Source organism: Sciurus vulgaris (assembly GCF_902686455.1).
Source record: "Sciurus vulgaris genome assembly, chromosome: 5".
NCBI classification, from domain to species: Eukaryota; Metazoa; Chordata; class Mammalia; order Rodentia; family Sciuridae; genus Sciurus; species Sciurus vulgaris.
The window spans coordinates 68327872-68351454 of NC_136465.1; the positions used below are offsets into that span (position 1 = coordinate 68327872).

Genomic DNA, 23583 nt, shown 5'->3' on the forward strand with positions numbered 1-23583 from the left:
TATTGTTTTTTCATTAAAACAGCTGGGATATTCTAACTATACCATTCTCCCCTACCTCTTACCTGGTCAATGCCCAGGTATGAAACTTCTGCTTCTTGACAGTAAAGACTCAGACATCAAAAGTTATTCAAATGTCTTGTGAATGCTATTTTAAGCAGGGATCTTAAAGAGGAAACTTATGAATCTGAATTATTAACTTGATGAAAGGTGGCAATGAAGTATTAAACTTTGTGTAATTCTCAGTGTAAGAGGAATCTTTATCTTATCCACCTACCCACACGTGAAGGGGAAAAAAGTGGACACAAAAATCCCAGATTTTTCTTCAGGCATGCTAACCTCTTAGACAAAATTCAGACACATGTTCTTCTTATTACACTGACAATCTTTTAAGGAAAATAAGAACATCTGAGTTCTGAAGTTGTGTTCCTTTTTTTTTTCCGAACACAGGAGTACATAACCACTGAGCCACATCCTCAGCCCTTTTTAATATTTTATTTAGAGACAAGGTCTCACTGAGTTGCTTAGGGCCTAGCTAAATTGCTGAGGCTGGATTTGACCTTGCCATCCTCCTGCCTCAGCCTCCCTAGCTGCTGGGATTTCATGTGTGCACCACCACGTGACATGTTGTTTATGACAGTTTTTGTATCAAGACAAAATTCTTTCATCTCAAGATCTTTAAATGCATATTCGGAAACTTCACATTCAAGGTTGTTTCCAGTCCATCAGCACTCATTCCCCACTCCCGATTCCCTACACAGATTTCTACACGCCATCCTTCTACCCTCCTGTTACTATAGGTAAAAGCAGATTGAAACATTGATGTTCAACCACTTAATAAATCAGAATTATTTTGGGTGTTTTGGTGGTTTAAATTTAGTTACAATACTAGAATCTTGCTCTGTTTTTTTTTTTTTTTTGGGGGGGGGGGCTACAGGGAAAATATTCTTTCCTTGAATACTGAATTTTCCAAAACTAGCAAGGGAGAAAAACACGGCATAACCAAGAAACACAAGGCCCAATGGCAGAGGAAAAGCCAGCCATCAGTATCGTTAGTTAATTCTATTAGTAGAAACAGAATGGATGTCATTCTTCTTGATATTAGACACTTGTGGCATTCGACATAAGGAACTAGATTTTCACAAGGGTAGGATGCCAAGGAAACTGTTGATACAAACAGAAAAGCAGCTTGACATTGACATTACCATGAGATAACTGAAATTCAGATTTATGGAGGGAAAATGCTGGGAAAACATCTTTCAAATGTCAACTCAGAGTGAAAAAAAAGAATGGGTTTGTAGTAATTATTTAAGACACCATGGAGACTACTTTAGGACCTAACACTTTATCTCTGAAGCAACATGGTTTTAAAATTCATAACATGGGATCATTTTGAAATAACTCTTCTCAACCCAGTTAAAATTTAGTTTGAACATAAAGTTTAAATAGTCAGTGTGTGTGTCAGGGTAGGGGATAAAAAATAGGTTTATCAACTGTGTTGGCCACTGAAAGACAGAATCAAGATAAAATTTAGAACTGGGTCTAATTTTTTTTTTCTCCCTAAAATAGTTTTGTGACTTGAGAGGCATTCCACTGGGAAAGGGGTTGTGAATTCCATTAAAGTGCACATTCCAACTGAAGTTTTCTGCCCAAGGTCTACCAACCTCTGTACAAACCTATCACTCTTCTACACAAGAGGGTATATCAGAACAGCTCGTGGTGATATACAAAAACCAGAGATCATCATGCCTTCTGGAGGTGATGAGCTGACAGGCTGACAGAAACCATTAACTTCACATTTCAATCCAAGGTTTCCTGTAAAGCCACTGGGTGAGAGGCCTGTCCAGACACAGGCAGTGAGCACAGCGGGGAAATTGGAAAAGACAAGAAACAAAAAAAGTGTGTTTTTAGAATTCTAAAACTTTTTTTAGTCCAAATTTGTAGCCATCGTATGGACTCTATAAATTTTTGTGGCCCCAAAATGTCACTACAGGAATAGTTTGAGTTTTCAAAAATTGTGAGAAAAGAGCACAAGCAGGACTTTGGTTAGTTTTAAAATCAATGTATTAGTACATATCTGAAAATTTGCAATGCTCCGAGCATTTGTTCAGCCCACTACACCTGCATATCAGCCGCTCTCCAGTCACCTGTCTGCCGAAACAGAGGTGAAGTTCAAGGGTACCTTGGTGCATGAAGCTCAACTCAACTGCTTCTACATCTCTCCTGGAGGTAAGAAATCAAAAGTGAAGTAAAGAATAGAAAGAACATGTTGAAATTTACTCTTCATAGTCTAATGATACTCAGAATGTGACTTTCCACTCTAAGGACTCATCTCTTTGGCAATATTTTTTGTATTTAATAGGGACTTCAGCAGCACAGTTGTGAAATTTTGCCTAAAATTGCACTATCCTAGTTGATGCTATTTGAAAAATTTCAACTGAAAAAAGATGATATTTCAGGTACCAGGCAATGTAACACTGCCTTTATATAGTAAAACACCTATCTTCTACTTTCCTTTAAATTCTGTGAGAAAGATCAGGGAGATGAAAATTTCCATATTAGATTTCATGTTTGAACTTTGTGGGTACACACAGACTAGATAGAGAGCAAGCTGATTATATTCAATAATGGAATTTTCTTCTTTTCAATTTCTTTAGTGGAAAAATAACAAGCTGATCTAATTTTAAGAGGCGAGTTAAGAGGTCATTACAGCCAACATCAAACATCACTTAAATGCACATTTTTGTTTGGAATCCTTAAATTCTCATTAGCATGGTGCATTAGTTTATTTTGGATGTTCCTTGGGGATTTACCCCGTCCTGTCTATGTTTCTAATAAATATTTCTATTCAATCTGCCCAAGATATTTAGCATTGTTCTATATTTTACTCCGAATACCTTTCTACTCCAACTCATAAAAGGTAGCTTGTAATCATTTAACAAGGATTTGGGCTAATATTTGTATAATTTTTTTTTTTAAAGAAGGCACATATTCATATGGTTAGTCCAAATAATGCCTTGGTAAAGTTCAAATATGCAGGATATCTGCTCTGGTGAAGCTTGGGCTCACTCTTTTTCTCCTTTCTTGCTTCCCTTCTTCCCTTCACACTTATTCCTGTCAAAAGGACAGGGAAACGTGTTTTTCATGAAAGGCCATGGAAACATGGTAGTGACAAGTTACACAAATCTCTTCTGGGCATTTTAGAATAGACAAAATTCTAAGAATTTCCTTGAAATTCTATTCTTCTCATGAAGTCTTTCTCAAATGAGTGGAATAATAATCTCAATGTAAAAATGAAGGCATATAATCATATAATTGCTATACATGCCTGCATTTGAGACTTTGTTTGAATATAGTATTTCTTGATTTATTATACCATTTATTTAGTTCAAGCTTTTATAAGTTTAATGACACTGATGATGACTAGTTACTAGGATTTGGTGGTAAGCATCATGTGCACGCAGTCTCACCCTTCTGAAGGACTGAAAGATACTTTAAAAGTTAGAAAGCTAGAACCATGAAATTTCAGAACTGGAAGCCAATTAAGAAGTGTGCAGTTTAATAACTTGTTTTGCTAAGGAAGAACCTGTGATCTAAAAAGACTCAATGGGTTGGACAGTCATTTTCTTGATTTTGTTTTCTTTAAAATATGTGCCCCGTCCCAGGCTTCCAAGAGAAATAAATGAAGTAAAAAATCATTTTTAATGTTCTAGGTTTGACTCTAAGACTGGGAATCAGTCTTCTTTAAACTAAGGTTCATGTGGACTCCCAAAAGGAAAAAAAGGAAAGATAGAGGAAAGGAAACAAATAAGGAAGGAAGGAAGAAAGGATGGCAGAGGAAGAAGGAAGGAGGAAGAAAAAGCAAGGGAATGGAGATTTCTAGTAGGGGCAGTATTTTTACAGCAGTTAGTGTTGGAGCAGCAATTCCATTGCCTATGTAACTGGCATATGCAGATGGGAAACAGGCCATGCTTGGCTGGCTCTGTGCGAACTCTGTACTTCTACCCGATTTGGAATGTCTGCACTAAAAAATGCTTTCCTTTGGTGTGTTCTTTAATGCCTTTAAAGTAATGTTCTTTCATTCACCTTCTGCTTTGGCTTTACTAACCAAACACGGACACATCTTGTAAAACAAAATCTCCACTGGTCACAGAGAGTCTACATAGCACTGTTATCTTTGGTTCTGGGTCTGGTTCTTTTCATGTGACATAGTTTTACTGCACCTCACAAATCAGGGATCCCATGATCTCTGGACTGGAAGGTTCACAGCAGATGAGAAGCAGTTTTTATTTTATGGGTGACTAATACTTGTGAGTATTGGGGCGGGGGAGGGAACAGTAGAAAACCTGAACAGTAAAAACAACCCTTCCCTTTCTAAATAAATTAGAAAGTTAATGCCATTAAAAACAAACAGGTAAACAATCTTGTAACTAAAGTATTATGCTAATTTGGATTAAATTAATATGTATTCTTTGACTATAAATGTACTAGTAAAAGATGGATTTATCTTTTAAAAAGTTTTCATTTATAACAAATGCATGTTATGTCATTAGGCCTTCTAATCCCCACAGAAGCCATACCCTCGCTAACTGGGAATGTTGATTCTGCTATTACCTTCAGGGCCACAAAAAGTCAGATGGAATCTTCTACCTTACATACTGATTCATAATTTTATTTGTTTCAGGGGAAATCTCTCTAAGAGATTTGAGAGTAAAGAAACTTCTGAAAAAATTGGGAAGCAGGAAAACCCACAGTTAGTAATAAATAGAAATATGAACAACTTATTCTACGATCTTGGACACATAAGTTTATATTTTCACTTTGTCCATAATCTTGCTGGCTAACTCAAAATTTCCTAGGGCACAAATACCAAACAGGGATTCCCTAAAACATCTTATTTCTTTGAGCTCCTGTCCATCTTTGAAGACTCAGTCTTCCTCACTCTATCTCCTAACTTCTACTCTGTTCTCATCGCTTTTTTTTTTGTATATTCATGTTCTAAACAAATTATAATTAAGTATTTACATATCTTTTCCTTTCATTAGACTATAAACTCCTGGAGGGTAGGGCTTGGTTAATGCATCTAGCACAGCAACTAGCCTGTGGTAGAGAGTCAACAAATATCTGCTGAGTTAAATTGCAAGCAAAGACTTAAAGCTCAGATCATCAACAATCCTTGCTAATTTCAATTCTGGGTTCATTAAGTATCGTAGCTACATGTGTTAGACTCCTCTACTAATCAATGACACCTTCTAACAGAGATTACAGCATGGGGATTCACCTGCTAATGCCCCTTCTATTTTTCTTGTAACTTCACTATGGGTTTCTTTTACCTCAAACACTTCACATCTCTAGGCATAAGTAATGTTGATTGGATTTTGCCATTAGGATATGAGTTTCCAGAGATTATATATTTCTCTTGGTCTAGCACTGTGTAGGCACTAATATACTCATTTTATGTGTGTTTATTATTACAACAATTCTACCATATATCATTCTTCCAGACTACTTGTCAGGCACTAGCAAGGAAGAGCTCAGAGTATGCAATGAATCTGCAAAGTCAAATGCATTTCTCTTCATTTTGGAAGAACACAGAACAGAGTAACCAATAGTAACTGATCTAGCAGAAAACTACTGTTTATATTCCAGTCATGCCAGATAATAGTAATCTCAAGCTTACATGTACAAGTACCTAAATTGTCTTAAAAAGATGAGATTTATATGCAGTGTCAATTATTCCAGCAACACTCTGAAAATCCTTTAAGTGAATCTTAATGTAAGGAAATAAATCCAGTCTCACATAATTATAATTTGTTAGAAAAGTATGTTTAAACTAAATATAAAACAAAGTATTTCTACAGGTAAAAGATTTATTCCAATGAAGAACAGACTTCCTCATATTTGAATCAGATGATTTAATCAAGTGTTTAACAATGATAGAAATAGCTTTGCTGAAAATAGCCTAACTATAAAACACATGATCACTGAAAAATTTCTAAGATTTTACATAGTACTGGTCTAATCAGAGGAGTTTATTGCTACTTTCTAATAGAAGAAAAGTGACTCAGAATGTCTGTACTTCTAAAATTTTGACTTTAATCCATGAATATGGATATAGGAAACACCACTTTTCCAAAAGCCTTTTATGTTGCAAGCAGTTAAGTCATGTTTGGTTCTACTCTGAAAAAAAAAAAAAAAAAGCCCTTAGATTGTATATGGAATAATTCTAATATGAGTTCTTGGTCAAAATAGCTTTTCTTCCTCCAAAACCTGTAAGAATATGGAACAATTATAAATTTTCCTTCTGTGGGTTAAGGAGTAAATTAAACTTGATTACTGACCTAGATTATTTGAAACCATTTCTAAGTGAGTTCTGCACAAACACCAATAACAAAAAACAGAATGTAAAAGAATATACATGGGGCTGGGGTTGTGGCTCAGTGGTAGAGTGTTTGCCTAGCATGTGTGAGGCACTGGGTTCGAGTCCCAGCACCACATATAAATAAATGAATAAAATAAAGCCCATCAACATTTAAAATTATAGATTTTTAAAAAATATACATGAGCAACTCAGTGTAGCCATAATGACCACTTACAATATGCAAAGTACTGTGTTAGGGCAGGGAGACTAAAGATGCTTCACTCCTTAAGCACTGAAGAAGACGTTTTGGAATTCAAACTTTCTCTGCCAATATTTAGACTTCTTCTATGCCCAAAACGGGGCTCTCTCAAACAAAAATATAAAATATTACACAATGCCAAGCCACAACTCCAGTGTATGAATCCAAATAGCATTACTACATGGATATTTCCTTGGTAAAGCCAAGAATCTTAAATCTTCATGGTTTGGGATAAAGTAGAAGGGACTCCACTTTGATTTTAGTCATTCACATATATATATATATATCTCACCATATGTGATTTTGCCACATGGGTTCCTCTTCATCTAAGCATACCAGGTTGTTATATTAAATAAGTTTATGTGTGTGTGTGTGTGTGCATATTTTTTTCCATTAAGGTGAATATCCTACATGTGAGTCCCCTAATCATTTATGATGAAAGTATAAAAGTTGTGTAAGTTGTGTGATCAGGGTGAAGAGAAGTGTGGTTTACCCATTATCATGTACACGCTTGTGTGTGTGTTTCAAAGAGCTATCAGTTATCACCACTCAACACAAGGAAAAACAAAACTATGAAATCCAGAGATACCACAGGCTCAAAAGTGAAATTTTACTTGGAGTTTTTCAGAGCTTTTTTTTTTGTACTGGGGATTGAACCCAGGGATATTTTACCACTAAGCCCTTTTCATTTTTTATTTTGAGACAGGGGTTTTGCTAAGTTGCTGAGGCTGGTCTTTGAGCTTGCCTCATCCTCACAAGTCACTGGAATTTATAGATGTGTACCACTATGCCTGACAGAGACTTCTTTAATTGACAGAATGGCAGTTCTTTAGATAAATTGTCTTCTTCAGAGTTTAGATCCCTTCTTTTCAGCAAGAGTGGAGTACTGACAGAGAACAAAAAGTAATTCTGGATTTAAGGTCAGAGTGACAAGTTCCATCACTCAAGTCACAGGAGGTATGTAAACCTCAATATATATTAAAACACACTAGATCTCCAAGCAATGGGGCATAATAAGTAGGTCTACTTTTCAGTTAGAATGGTAAAGGAAGATTAAAGACACAAAGTGAATTCAGTGATCACATTATAATTTTTAAATTTTAGTGGCCTTCTTTTCTTTCTCATTAAGTAGCACAGACTTCTCATTAAGACTTCTCATTAAGAAACACAGAGTTCTTGAAGGTTACACCTGGGGCAACCAACTACTCCTCTCACACAGGGCAAAAGAACTTTAGGATTGTACAAATTGCCTAGTCTGATTGGATATGACACATTAAATTCCTTGTCTCCCATTCCACAGTATTCATAATTTGAATGAGTTTATTTTGAAAATCTATATTTCTGGGTAAATTCTAAAAAGAAAGGTATCCTATTGTTATCCTGCAAATACTAAGTTTCTGCCTGGCAAGAATGTCAAGTATTTTTAGCTGTAAAATTTCATTTAAGATGTTTCTTGACCCTAAAGCACTTTAGGAGTTCAAGAAAATGTCTAAAATAGTCCATAAAATGGTGTGTATATATGCAAATAGATATTTTGGAGGTTGGAGAAGTACAAAGCATAGACCCCTAGAATAATACCCATTACATGGTAGGGTATTAAAAAAATATTTGAGGAAAGGAGGATAAGTGGGGGGGGGGGCAGGGAGGATAAAAGGAAAGAAAAGAGGAGGGAAAGAAGGGGGAGGGTGGAAAAAATTTATCAGATTTTCAAAGGCATTTATGGCCTAATGAAGACTAAGAACTATTTGAGGCTATCAATTTATGATAAATATCTTCAAATGGAAAAATAACCTATCAATTATCTATGGGCAGATAGTGTGGCTTTCATTCTCTTAGTAATATATTTACACGTGGCTCACTATTAACCTTTCAAATTGCTTTTGTAATAACCCTTTGAATTGATTCCAAGATTTAAAATAGAGGTGATAAAATCTTAGGGTCTTAGAATTTGTTATATTGGAAAATTTTTTTTCTTCCGTGTAGCCTGAAATCTGGAAGAATTAAAAAGCACAGATTGGTTGCTACCCTCAGCCATGGAAAGGGCAAAGTATACAGTTCAGTTTTGGTTACTGCTTGGTAATAGTTTAAGAGGTGGTATTTTCAATCTCTACCATGAAGTGGGGAATTGGGAGGAATTTCTGAAAGCTGGGCAAATTTTCAGTTCTTTTGAATCAATCACTCCAAGTACAATATTTTCAAAGTTTTATCTTAAGCATACTGATGTTTCAAAATGCTGAACAAAATTGTTATACATATATACATATATAACAATTCTAGAATTAATATAAATGATTTGGGAATTACTTTCATATCCAGATCTATTTGCTTTCTGTGCTTATTTGATATCAGAGAACACAAACCTCTGCCCACAAGGGGCCTATAATTTATTACTCATGCCTACATAATCATCAGTAACCAATTAATGGTAGTATAATAACAGAGTAAAGATTTCATAAAATGCATTCTAAGTACAGTGAACAATGTTGCCTCCAAATTACGATCTAGCATTGTTTGCAAATTTGACTTATTGCTATTATTTATTAAGGGTGTATAAAGGAATATTTTAACTGGACCTGTGGAAGAAATTAATGTTTATACTTTATAACTTAAGTTATCAAGAAAATACCTACAATTACATTTTAAAACTTCATTAATCATGTTATAGATTTTGCTTTAGGGATAGAATTGCAGACTAGATGCTACAAATCTGACTTTTTGAAAAACTGACTCTTAAGACAGAAATGGAAGATCAATTTTTTTATACTCAAGAAAAAGATTAAGTTGTATTGGTTTTCATATTTTCTACAAATAGAAGCCTTTCTTCTCTGACCCTGTGAAGAAAGCAGATGTCTCAAGTCAGGGTCAGGGGGTGTACTTTAAGTGACCTGGAAACGAGAAATGCAAACTAAACTATGTCTGTTACTTCACATTAGCTCAAACTCTCAGTTGAGTCAAGCTCATAAAAGGCTTTCAATATCATGCTGGTTGAAAGTACTGTGGATATGTTTTAGAACAAGGATTGTTATATTTCCAGGTTGAGGAAGCCAAGATGCAAATCAAGGAGAGTGGTATAATATCCTAATTAACCTATAAGAGGAAATCGGGGTTAGATAAAATAGTGGTAAACAGATGTCAAGATGAAAAAGAAAGATAGGAGCTCTTGGAGCACTTGCCGGGCATGTGTGAGACACTGGGTTCAATCTTCAGCACCACATAAAAATAAATAAAATAAGGGTATTGTGTCTACCTACAACTAAAAAAATATTAAAAAAAAAAAAAAAAGAAACATTAAGGGTTGGGGATGTAGTTCAGTGGTAGAGTGCTTGCCTAGGAGGCCCTGGGTTCCATCCCCCCATGGCAAAAAGAAAAGAAAGATAACAAGCTATACTTGACTATTCATTTCTTTGAAATCTTATTTTATAAGGTTCAATTATTTCTACTTTTTAAAACTGGGAAATAATTTAAATACAATAAAATGTACAGATCCTAAAATGTTCTCTGTTTAGTGAGTTTTTAACAATAATACACTCTCATATAACTGCAACTCAAAACAAGACTGAAAACATTTTTATTATCCTTTTCCAGTCAATACCTGCTACCCTCACTTCCACCACCACACTTTTATCACCACAGATTAGTTTTGCCTATTCTTAGACATCATATAAATGGTATCATGTTGTATATACTTCTTTGAGGGTGGCTTCTTCAGCATGTTTTTGAAATTCATCTATGTCACTGAATCTATCAATAGTTCAATTATTTCTATTTCTGAGTAGTGTTCTAATATATGAGTGTACCAAAATTTGTTCATCCACTTACTTACTGATAGCCATTTGGGTTACTCCCTTTCTGCTATTATGCATGAAACTGCCATGAACATTTGTGTAAGAGTCTGTGGACATAGTTTTCATTTCATTTCTCTTCAGTAAATACCTGAGTGGCACTTGCTGGATTGCATGGCAATTATATACTTAAGTACATAAGAAATGGATAACTCCCAAGTGGTTGTAGCGTATTACCCTCTCACCAGGGATGTGTGAGAGTTTCACTTGTTGGAGTTTCACTTGCTCTCCATCTCCATTAATACTTGGTAATGCCAGTCTTATTAAATTTTAGCCATTCTAGGGAATATGAGGTATTCTTACTTCAGCTTTAATCTACATACTCAAATATAGTATTTGATAATACTACCTGTTTTCAATAAAAAAATGTATTTTGTTGCTTCTATAATGTCCAATAAGCATAAAAGAAATGCTCAACATGATCAGGTATGGAAAAATGCCAACTAAAACCATAATAAACTGACATGTCAGAATTTCCAGAAAAGTGAAATTAAAAGGACCAACAATATCAAGGGTTGACAAAGATATGGAGCAACTGGAACTCTTTCACATTGTTGGTGAGAATATAACTAGGCACACAACTTTAGAAACCATTCGGCATTATCTGCTAAAGCTAAACAAATCCCTACATTATAACCCCACCAATTCCACTCCTAGATAGAAACTCAAGACAAATCAGCACCTAAAAAACATAAGCCAGAATGTTTATGGCAATTTTACTTAGAACAGCTCAAACCTGGAAATCTGTATAACCCGACTATTTGTGTATCTTCCTTTAAAAAGTATGTCTTCCAATATTTTGCCAATTTTTAAATTAGCTTGTTTGTCTTATTATTAACCTCTAAGTGCTATTTATATATCCTCAATATAAGTGCTATGTCAGATATATGCATTCCCAATACTTTTTCCCAGTCTGTGTTTTACCTTTTCATTTTTAAAAAGGTATCTTTTGAAGAACAGAAGTTTTTAATTTGATAAAATTGTTACTTCTGGTGAGGTACTATTTATTATTTTTTCTTTTATAATAAATGCTCACAAGAGTCTATTTAAACCTAGTGTTTGACAATACTACCTCTTTTTTAAAAAATAAAGAGCTGTGTATTTGGTTGTTTCCATAAGAAAGAAAAAAATTCTTATTTCATTTGCAGATAAAATATCTTTAACATAAGCCTTACTATTTGAACTTCATGGCCATGGTTTAACTGAGCCATAGGAAAACAGGGACATGACTAGTTTTCATGTATGATACTTAAAATATCAAGTTTGTAGTGAATAAACTTTTCAAATCATAATATTTCAATGACAGTCTAATAATTTTAAGGACACATCCCTAGAGTTTTAGAACTTAAGTAAAATATTATAAAGAACACATATTACATATATATATATATATACACACACACATATATACATTGTGCATCGTCTTATTCACATAGATGAAATAAACATTTTTCCACCTTATATTTCATCCTAGAACTATCAGATATTTCTCATTTACCTAATAGGATAGATGGCATTCTCACAACTCACAATTATTTCCAGCAACTTTTAGTGGTTACTACTATCTATGTGAAATTAACCTTAAGAAGCTTGTTAGTTCCTGTGTAAGATGCTAAAATTATTTAGTGCTTTGAGTTTCTATATAGGAACCACACAAGATTTTAAGGTTGCTTAATGCCTGTTGGTAATGTTCAATAAGAAAAACGACCAAAGAAATAGTTGTGAAATTTTTAGTTAAGATTTTTTAGTTGTCTTGAATAAAGAAATCCATTAAAAACAACTTGGCACTAATTTCAAGTATTTAATTATGCACACTTAATACAAGAAATTAAGTGCTAGAGGTGAATACAGAGATACCTTGTCCTAAAGGTGTTTGTACTCTTAATAGGGAAACTAGGACAAATGCTATATATAAGGTAAAATAGAAGTACAACTAGAAAGTACCTTTTATTTATGTCTGGTTCAGCATTTAGCATGTCATTTGGAACACATATGTTTATATGCCTGTCTTTTGTGCTAGGAAGGTAAACTCAAAGGAGGAAGGGATGTATTTTATTCTCTCTTGAACTTCCAAGTTCCAGCATAGAATCAGTATCAATAGGCAAGTGTAGAATAAATGCTTGGGTAAGTTAAGAGATGTACAATACAGGGCTCGAGGTATAGTTCAGTAGTACAGCCCTTGTATGGCACACACAAGTCTGGGTTCAGTCCCCAGCACTGCAAAATAAATAATAAATAAATAAAAATGAGAGAGAGAGAGAGAGAGAGAGAGAGAGAGAGAGAGAGAGAGAGAGAGAGAGAGAGAGTGTGTGTGTGTAGAAAGAGAGAAAGAAAAGAGGTATATATTGTGGAGAGATAAAACAGATAACCAGATAGGAAAATTACAAAAATATCCAGGAGAGGGAATATTTAGTTGGATTCTGAAATATGAGTATAACTTATCTGGTAAAGACGGTCAGAAGGAAGGACAGAATTCAAGGAGGAATAAAAGAAGACATGTAAAAGCATGGAGAGAAAAGCATTCTGGGAAAGACTACAGTTGTGTTAGAACATCACACAAATGTGCAAGAGTGGTAGTAGACTTGATCAGAAAAGTAAATTGTGACCTGATTATAGCAAGCTTTGAATATCAGGTGAAAAAGTTGACTTGGAAGACACTGAAGATCTTCAGGACAGTGACTTATATTAGTGCTTTAGGAAAACAAAAAAGTTTAGCAGTGATTTTGTATGGAGGAGCTGAACTAGCAAATTATAGGGCCGATAACAGTCTTTTTATTAGGTACTGGATTCAGTGTGCTGGTAGATGACACTGCAGGTAATCCTTTCATTCCTGATGTTGCTAATTTGCAGGGTTCTTTCTGTCTCTCTACCCACTCCACACCCGGCCACCCTTTCTTCCTTAATCAGTCTTGCCAGGGGAGTACTGGTTTTACTGACTACTTTCAAATAAATCAATCATCTAAACTGACTAGAACAACACTGACTAGAAGTGTTTCAGATTTTGAAACTTTTTTGATTTGGGAATATTTGCTTAGACTTCACCAGTTACAAATCTCCAACCTGAAAATCTAAATCTGAAATGCTCTGAAATCTAAAATAGTATCACATTAGTGCTCAAAGTTTTGGATTTCAGGGTATTTTAGATTTTTGGATTAGGAATGCCCTATCTGTATTTTTTCCTTTTTTATTGTGGTAAAATATTTAAAAACATAAAATTCACCATTTTAAAGTATATGGTCCAGTGGCATTAAGTGCATTCACAATATAATGCAATTGTCACCACTCTCCATCACCAAACATTTTTCCTCATCCAAACTAAAACTCTATACCCATTAAATGAGGAGTTCTCATTCTCCCCTTCTTCATAACCTTTATAATGACCATTCTACTTCTGACTCTATGAATTTGAATACTCTAGGTACCTCATAAAAGTGGAGCCATACAACACTTATCTTTTTGTGCCTGGCTTATTTCACTTCACTGTTCATCCATGTTGGAGCATAATAATAATTTTATTTCTTAAGGTTAAATACATTATATGAATCTATCACATTTTTATATATTGATGGACAGTGGGTATTTTCCACCATTTGGCTATAATGAATGACGCTGTTGTGAACATTATTTAGCTATCATTTGTTGAGTACATTTGTATTTATATTCAGAAGGTATATTGGTCCACAATATTCTTTTCTTCTAATGTCTTCATCTTGTTTTGTTAGCATGGTAATGCTACCCTCATGAGATGAACTGGGAAATATTCCCTCCTACTTTCTGAATGATAGTGTTTAGAATTGATATTATTCCTTCCTTGAAAGATTGGTAGAATTCACCAATGAAAGTTTCTGTGAAGTTTTTTGTTGTTTGTTTGTTTTACAAATTGAATTTCGTTAATAGATATGGAACAATTCAGGTTGGCTAATTCTTTTTGAGTGAGTTTTATGATTATTTCTTTTTCACAACCACAAATCAGTTCATCTAAGTTGCTGAATCTATGTGCAGAGAATAGTTTATAGTATTCCTTTATTATCCTTATTCCTTTTAGTATCCTACAGGTACTTATTTCATTCCTGCTGTTGTTAATTTGCACAGTCCTCTCTCTCTTTCTCACTTTTTCCCTTGATCAGTCTTGTCAGGGGCTTATTGATTTTATTGACTACTTTCAAAGAATCAGCTTTTGGTTTCACTGATTTTTCTCTTGTTTTTCTGTTTCCTACTTCATTCACTCTGCTCTTATTTTTATTTCATTTCTTCTGCTTATTTTGGGCTTAATTTTCTTATCTTTCTATTTTCTTAGGGTAGAAGCTTGAATTAGTGCTCTGAGCCCTTTCTCTTAATAAGAATTTGATGTTATAAATCTCCTTTGGTTGCATCTTAAAAGTTCTGTTTATGTCAACTATTTTCTAATTTCCTTTCCTGATTTGGTCTGATTTTCAGGCTTATGTCTGCAATGAAAAAGAGCATCTAAAAACTTCACTCTAATCTTGTAATCATAGACAAGAATAAACGCAACATGCTGTCCTGGCTATGAAATTTGTCATTTCTCACCACAATTTAAGTATTATATTTGAGAAAATATACCTCTAAAGTATATATCCACATATTAAAACTTTATTTGTTGTGAAATGGAAAACACAGTAAAGAGTTATGCTAGGGGAATAATATAAAAGACGTGGTCAAATTCAGCTTTGTTAAATTAGTTTTATTTGAGAGTCTCCTCTCAAGAACCAAGACAAAAGATTCTCAACTTTAAAAGGAAGTTATTTTAAACTTTGGAGCATACACTAAAAAGAATTAAGTATTCTTAGAAGATAAACTATATTTGTTTGTTTGGTATTTGCACAATCACAGAGGGCTGGGGATTCGAACCTGGGTCTCCAGCATGAGAGTCAGGGACTCTATGTGAGGAGCTATACGGCCAGCACTGATAAACTATATTTGAATGCATTATTCACTGCTAGTATTTTCACTGCTCAGGCATGGGGGTCTTTTTTTCCTTTCTTTTCTTTTTTTTTTTTTTGAGAAAGGGTCCCATGCTTCCTAGTCTGGCCTTGAACTCATGATCCTCCTGCCTCAGCCTCCCAAGCAGCTGTGATTACACATGTGTGCCACCATGCCCAGCTGAGCCTGGGATCTTGAAGTTGGTTTTCCCTATTCAAATGATGTTTCCATCTCAAAATATCATAGGTCATGGTATACTACCTAATCCCTTTAACCTCAGTATCCTCAGTTATAAAACAGGAATAACAGTATTTCCAAGAAAAAGTTATGAGAATTAAATGAGATAGCCCATGTAAATGTAACATAATACCTGGCAGACAGTAAAAGGTTCAGTAAATGTTTGCTGAATGAATGAAATTTTACCCTAACTTTATGAATTTTCACCTTATCTCCTTTACTTTTTGTTTAGTTCAAATATCATTATAGCAAAGTTTAAGGGCTACAAACTCTCTTCTATAACAAAACAATTTACTTTGTATTTGATCAAAATTCAAAATATATTCATCAAACATCTTTTTTTTGACTAATTAAATGAGGATAATTTGGAATTTTTGAATTTTTAAAATTTTGCTCTTCTAAATTCATCCAATTCAAGAGAAGGAGAGCTATAGCTTTAGACACTCATTTTTTTTCATACCTAATTAACCTAAAAAACTGAGAAAACTCACTATGAACCTGTATCAACTTCACTTCTGTTTACCTAAAATGCCTAAATATGGTCTTTGATATACATAGACCAAAGTGAAATGCCAGGACCCTAAAGTGAGATTCTTGAAATATGAGTATAATTTATGTGGTAGAGATTTTGAGGGAATACAGTCTTCTTGAAAAACCAATCCTAGAGAGCCAAGTATCATGAAGCTCTCCTGTAATCCTAGCTACTCAGGAGGCTGAGTTAGGAGGATCACAAATCCATCCAGCCTGAGCAACTTAGCAAGACCCTGTCTTAAAAAAGAGAGAGAGAGAGAGAGAGAAAGAAGAGAGAGAGAGAGAGAGAGAGAGAGAGAGAGAGAGAGAGAGAGAGAGAAAGAAAGAAGAAAAGAATCTGCCATCAGAGAATATGAAAACCATATGTAATTACTATATAAAATATTTGAATTATAAAAACATTTAAGGGGCATCTGAGACTCTGACAGCACCTGTGTTTACCTTTCTGTGTACCTGTGATGCCAGAGACTGAAAAGGCTTTTATAAATAAGTAAAACTAAAACCAAATGACTATGGCTACAGAGGTAATCAGTATCAGATATTAAGAGGGGGGAAAAAAGAGGAAAATGAGCATAGAAGAGTAAGTAGATCCATTCCCTTCCATTCTGTGTTCAACTGATTTCAATGCTTTTGTATGAAAATTATTAGAAACAATTAAATATACATCCCAAAAGCTGCTTTCAATCTGCATTCATGTTTAATAGTAGAAGGAGTAGTCCAGGGGGTATAGAAAATGCAATGAAAATAAAATGAGAATTTGTAGGTTTGTATATGGGTCTGTCACTTCATTTAGTCTCAGTTTGTCCACCTGTAAAATGGCAGTAAAAATGTCTACCCTATGAAGTTATAATTATTAATATGAAAAATAAATGAAAATATGGAAAAATGAATAAATGGAAATAAAACAGTACTATTTGATAGAAATGTAAGGTGAACCACAGATGTGAGCCACATATGTAATCTTAAATTAAAAAATACAAAGAAGCAGGTGAAAGTAAGTTTAATAATATATTTTATTTAACCCAATATACCCAAAATATCATTTCAGCATGTTGATCAATATAAAATTAATGAGATTTTGTTACATTCCTTTTCTTTCTGTGCCAAGTGTCTGAAAAATGATGTGCATTTTACAGGACAGCACAGCCCAATTCATACAGGGCACATTTCAAGAGCTCCACAGCCACAGACTATGTAGCTATAGACTATTACAGGGGACAGCATACATTTAGAACCAAGGTGAGCTTAATTAGATTCAAATAGTATTTCCTATCAGATAATCCCTGTGGGACTAAGGGAAATTGTTTAAAAATCAATACATTAAAGAGATTTTGTATTTTTATATTTTTAGTATAGTATGTGATATGATATATAAGAATTTAAAATAAAATATGATCTGTACTGACTAGACCAAGTATTTATCAAAAATAAAAGAAACAAAAAATGATTTTGATAGGTTACTAAATATTTATTTATTCTATATTTTTGTGGTTATTTTATTGGGATTTGAATCATACATTAATTTGACACAGAATCTAATAATCTCAAAAAAGAAAGCCTGACATAACTATAAGCACATAAACAATTCAAATTATATGCTATGATTAATAAAGTATATCAGATGAAAAAGAAACAGCTACAGAAAATATAATATCTCAGAAAATTTCTCTATAATGCAAAACTTTTCATTTTATTGGACCTCTCATTGGTGGTCATGTCAGTTCTAATACCTTTAATATTTTTTCTCTCATAAAAATTTAACTATTCTCTACATCTTAGCATTACCACCTATCATGACTTAATTATGTTCAAATGTAATTATAAGTAAATATACCATCATATTTAATGCATTAAAATGATGGGATAATATAAGTTATTAGGATTATCAAATATTACTTATATTTATTATTAAAATTACACTGAATAGTACACAGATAAATTCTTATAAACAAAAAGTAGAATGGAAAATATACAGAAAACATTTCTTAACTTCAAGACCTTTTTGACGCTATCTACAAAGTACAAGTGCATGTGTATGTACACAAACACACAACCATATATAGTTATATATTGAGTACTATATTCTTGTTTTCTAGGTAAGGAGATGCCCCTGAAATTGATATAGTTTCATCGATCTTTCTCTGGTCCATCACAAGTGGTCAGACAAGACACAAGAATAAAATGAGGATAGAATATTAGATAGATGACTGCTACCTCATTTCAAATCTGACAAGGACGTTTTGATTACCTACTATAATTTCAGCATAACAAAGGATATGAAATTTTTAAGGTCTGAAACTCTTTGGATTTTCATTTTTCACTTACTATGTATTCAAAAAGACAGCCATTCTAGAATATAGGCCCTTTCCCTCAAACATCTTTATCAGTGAGTTCAGGCAGAGATAATACATGAGGAGAAAAAGTATCACTCACTGAACTGTTACTTCTACATTTGGTGGCTCCTACCATGTGTCCCTCTGCAGTCTTTTGACCAAGCATTTGTCTCCCATAGCCCTGATCAGGCTTAAGATCACTGATGAGCTCACACTACATAGCAATATAGCTGCTCAACACAGGGCTGACCAACTTATTACTTGAAGTTTTCCTGGTGAACATGAGACACCCATTTCCCCAGCTAACAAATGCTGACCCCTACAGTCACTGATACTAAACACAAACATAAAGGCATACTTTGCACAATTTTAAACACTTGGCCAAACTTCAGAAGTAAAACTACCCAATGTATTAAGAAACTCACATCTGGCATTTCTGTAGAGAAGGAATGGGTCCTGGAGTTGGAAATCCAGGTCTTTAGTAATGGGTTCTGTTCTATTTTCCATGCTTAGCCTATTCATAATGGTGAATCCATGCTTTGGAGAAGCAGACCTGAAAATCACAAAGAGTGGTGGAGGTTGTGGGGAGTCAAAAACCAAGTTTCTTAGTATATTACACTTGCAGTGTAACTACATTCTGTTGTCTCTTTCAACCTTTCTATATGTATATACAGCTTTACACAAGCAAACTGTACCCATACAAAGCAACACTTCTGTACAACTGGCATCATATGTATTAATTCATATGTAAAACATCACAACTGTCTCAACTGGTCCTTGGTAAAATAGTTGTACTTTGTGTGTATGTGTATCTTGCATGTCAATACATATATCTTGTCTCCTGACCTATGGTGTAAATTCCTTTAAGACAGACATGGTGACTTTTAAAAACCTTATAGACAGATGCTTTGAAAGGATCTTGTAGTTCATATAGCATACCTCACAATTATACAAAGAAATCTTTCATAGAAAAAATGAGTGTTGGTCTGAAATTGAGAACTACAAAATCTCTTAGAGAAATGAAGCAATTGTGGTCAATGAACTTGTGAAGAGATATAGTATAAACTAAAAATTTATGTACTGCTCCAAAGGGTAGGTATTTTGTTTTCTTCAATCTAAAGCAAACAGCTTCATGGATACAAGTTTTTCTCAATAAAAATGTGGCATTTAGTAACTTGTTACTTTTCATTTCATTCAATAAATCTTGACTGCCTACACTATCAGGCAGAACCCAAATTATTCAGAGCATAAACTCTAACAACTACATGTGCATTTGTTTACCCTTGGGTGACAGCCATATAGTAATTCAACTGTGCAACTTCTGGTGACAAATGAAATGCCATATACTTACACAATGAAACTGAAGCAAGCAGAATTCATTTATTTATTTTAAACTATGGTTCTAGGGTTGTTATTAACAAACCCACAGAAATGTTATGAGCAACAGGAAGGAAAAAATGTTTATATCTTAGCCTCATTTCACTTCTAACCATTTGATGCCGATAAAAAAGTAAAACATAGCGATACTACCACTTGCAAAATTTTCTTAAAACCTCCAATTTAAAAATTGATGGAAGGCAATCTTTGCCCAGCTTATTTTAAAAAGAGGTAAAGTGGTGGTAGGTATATACTCAATACCAGAAATAATCATGATGAATCATTTAGACTTAGATTCAGAGGAAGGATGAAAATGTAATCCTTAAGAGCTCTGACAGGGCTGGGGTCATAGTGCTGTGATAGAGTGAATGCCTAGCATGTGTGAGGAACTGGGTTTGATTCTCAGCACCACATATAAATAAACAAAATAAAGCTCCATTGATGACTAAAAAAAAAAATTAAAAAAAAAGAGCTTTGACAGAGGATCATCTAGAAAGTTAACTCCAGAAATCAATCACCAGTGGGTCTCTATGAACTGTTATTACAGGTAGGAAGACACAGGTGGACATGAAGAAATCATTCTTAAAGCAAGATTAGGTGTTTCTATACAAGAATCAGAACTTGATTCTTCATGTATTTCATTATTACAAAATTTTGTAATATTTCATTACTACAAAATTATTACATACATACTATTAGTAGTGTGAGTACTATACCATTTTGCAGTTTATAAAATAAGCTCAGGGATACAGATGCCAGTTGCTCTAAAGAAAATTTTTGGAAAAGAAGTCAAATTATATCACTTAGAAGCTCTATTACTTGGGCCCTAAACTCCCTTTGGGCTTTTCTGTCCTTTTCTGCAAAGGAAAGTCCTCAACATACCAGAATCTGGGAGCTGGGAAATGACAGGAGTGGGGGTGTTGGGTGTGTGGAGGCTGCAGGTACCTATTCTAGAAGAGTTAGATTCGGGCAAGAGATTAAGTAATGGTAGGATTTCCCCCCTCAATTTAATAGTGTGTTTAATTACAGCTTAATTAAGACTTGGGGGTATATTAAGAGGTACTTGAAAATACAAAGCTACATTTGGTTTAGATACAAGAGAAAATATTTGTATAATGTGTTACTCTTCCGTGCTTAAAAAAAAAAAAAAAAAACACTAATAATCCCTAAAATCAATCATTAACAAATCTTTCTCAAAATATAACACTTGTGAAAAATGAAAGTGAATGCATACTGTGTGTTGGCACACAGTAGAGTTCAATCATTTGGTTTTCTCTTTACACTTCAAAATTCTCAGGAGAAGTCACACTGTACTGAATAAACTCATCTGGTAACATGCTCTGGTGCTTCTGGAATGTTTTGGAACATAAGGTAACCTAATATGCCAATAATTTTTACATGTTTCTGCCACTTTTCTGAGACAATCTGACCTCCATATTGTCCTGGCCATTCATTCCTTCCTTCCTACTGTTCCTGCTGCCTCCACTTGCACAGACCTTCCTTCCCCACCCCCCAGAGCCTGCCACTGATATTGCTCTGTGCCCACAACTGGCCTCTCCGTAGTCTTCCTGTCCTGTTTTTATTGTTATGGCTAATTCTTCTGTGTCCTTACTGGCCCTAAAACCGTACCATTAGTCCCTATAAATTCCCTCTTTACACTCACTCCTCTCACAATTTCAACTACCAAATTATTTCACACAACTCTAAACTCTCCACCTCCAGCCACCACCCTAACCCAAGTGGCTGGATACCTCCCTTTGAATATCTTGCTACCATTCCAAAGAAAGCCTTACCTCAAAAACTAAAGCCTAAGAACTGGAGTGGTAGCTCAGAGGTAGAGCATGTGCTTAGAATGTATGAGGCCCTGCATCTCCCAACACCACAAACAAACAAAAAACTTATCTTCAAAACAGATTCTTGACCTCTGATCTTTCTATTCTGCCAATGACTTTGTCTCTGCATTCCATATTCAAAATATTAATGTTAATATTAACTTTGCCATTCCCTCTATTCATGCAGTCCTTCAATGCCTTCCCATTTCAATTTCGGTCATTCTAGTCCCAAGTCTCACCATGTTTACTCCACAGCAATAATCCTAACCTAATCTTAATCCTAGTCCTCCCTAACTCCAATTTCTTCTAGAACCTATTCCTCCTAACAATGTTAATACATTTGCTTTCCCCTTATTTCCTCTGATATCTCGTTTATAAACTTTCAATAACTCCCCACTGCTAGGAAAATAAATGGCAAAATCCTCAGAGGCGTTCCACGCCAGAAAATCTCTTTACCTGTCCAAATATAAACCCTTTGCAATAAAGAATTACTTTTCCTCCTAGGCGCAGTGGCACACTCCTGTAATCCGAACAGCTCAGGAGAATCCCAAGTTCAAAGCCAGCCTCAGCAATTTAGTGAGTCCCTAAGCAACTCAGCGAGACCCTGTCTCAAAATAAAAAAGGGCTGGGCATGTGGCTAAGTGATTAAGCGCCTTTAGCTTCAATCCCCAGTACCCCACCAAAATAATAATTTTCCCCACTGTCCCTTTCATCTATTAGGTTCTATGCTTTTGCTTTCACCATTGAAGAATGGCTGTCCCTTTCCCCCACACAAGTTTAGTTCTACCTTATTTCTTACCAATTCTATAAAACCTATCATCAGAGCATCCCACTCAATGCTTATAACCTATTAAGTGGAACTCACCATAGTCTATCCTGTATTGTGTTTATGTGTGTGTGTGTGTGTGGTGCTGGAATGGAACCCAGGGCCTCATGCATGCTAGGGAAGCACTCTACCTGAGCTATATCCTCAGACTCTTGGTTTATCACAAATGTGAATATATGTATAAAGAAAATATACTTTTATTTCCTTTTTCTTCAATGAAATTGCTACCCCAAGAAGGGTTTGCACTGGCTTTCATATTTTATTTTTGCATTCCTCACTGAAGGTAGATGGAATTTAGCTAAGACATTTCATATGAATGTTTATGTGAATAAAAATTTTAGCTATTAAGACAACATATATACTATAAGTCTCTTTGTGAGAGATGTTAACAATACCTGAGAAAATAGAATGATTAAAAGCATAAGTTTATTACTCTATCCTGATGCATATTGCTAACTAGACAATGGAGGATGGAAGGTATCTTCGGTTTTGGACCATGGTTTTTTAAACAGTCAAGGGTTGAGAAAGGTGATCTATAAAGCCCTTTTCCAAATATTGATTAAATAATCTAACATTCCTAAAAGTGCACTTCTAGTTCCTTGCCAATGCATTATATTCAAGAACTCTGTACCATTCGAGTCAAAGGGTAATTACTTACTACTATTCTAAACAGAACAAGATTTAAGTTCATCTACATTGAAGTTTTAATTATGTCCTAAAATTAGTATTCCCTGGAATATATGAGGCAACTTTATGTAGTATTACCTTCCTCCTGTCAATTAATGATTTCAAACCAAGATTCAGTTGTTTCGCTTCTCTTTGAAATAAAACTGCACTTGAAGTAGAGTGACATAATTGAGCAAAAATATTATTTTGAAGATTGGCAGTTTCTTTCTAAAAGTAAAATACTCTTACCTTGTGTACACAAATAAGGTTCCTTCCACATCAGTCTTCTCCTAAAAGGCAAAAACCACAATGTGTATATTCTCTTCATTCATAGAGGCAGAAAGAACATCAAATTCTTACAGAATACTATAGGAATGACAT

At 34.4% G+C, this 23583-nt stretch overlaps 2 protein-coding genes across 8 annotated transcripts in view; one reads left to right on the plus strand and one right to left on the minus strand.

Moving 5' to 3' along the window:
- The window catches only part of DCP1B (decapping mRNA 1B), a 52266-nt gene that overhangs the window by 22754 nt on the left and 5929 nt on the right, over nucleotides 1–23583 (minus strand). For all 4 annotated transcript variants that reach the window (XM_079140320.1, XM_079140319.1, XM_079140322.1 and 1 more), the window contains 2 exons: nucleotides 23452–23492; nucleotides 18927–19054 (listed from right to left, as the gene is read on the minus strand). In XM_079140320.1, the coding sequence (XP_078996446.1) occupies nucleotides 18927–19054; nucleotides 23452–23492 (169 nt within the window). The remainder of the gene's footprint in view (nucleotides 1–18926; nucleotides 19055–23451; nucleotides 23493–23583) is intronic.
- CACNA1C (calcium voltage-gated channel subunit alpha1 C) overlaps nucleotides 1574–23583 on the plus strand; it is a 724379-nt gene continuing 702369 nt past the window's right edge. For 2 of the 4 annotated variants that reach the window (XM_079140296.1, XM_079140300.1), the window contains exon 1: nucleotides 1575–2226. In XM_079140296.1, the coding sequence (XP_078996422.1) occupies nucleotides 2088–2226 (139 nt within the window). In that variant the 5' untranslated portion in view covers nucleotides 1575–2087. Of the gene's footprint in view, nucleotides 2227–23583 lie in introns of all 4 variants that reach the window. The other 2 variants (XM_079140298.1, XM_079140301.1) reach the window with 2 other exon arrangements.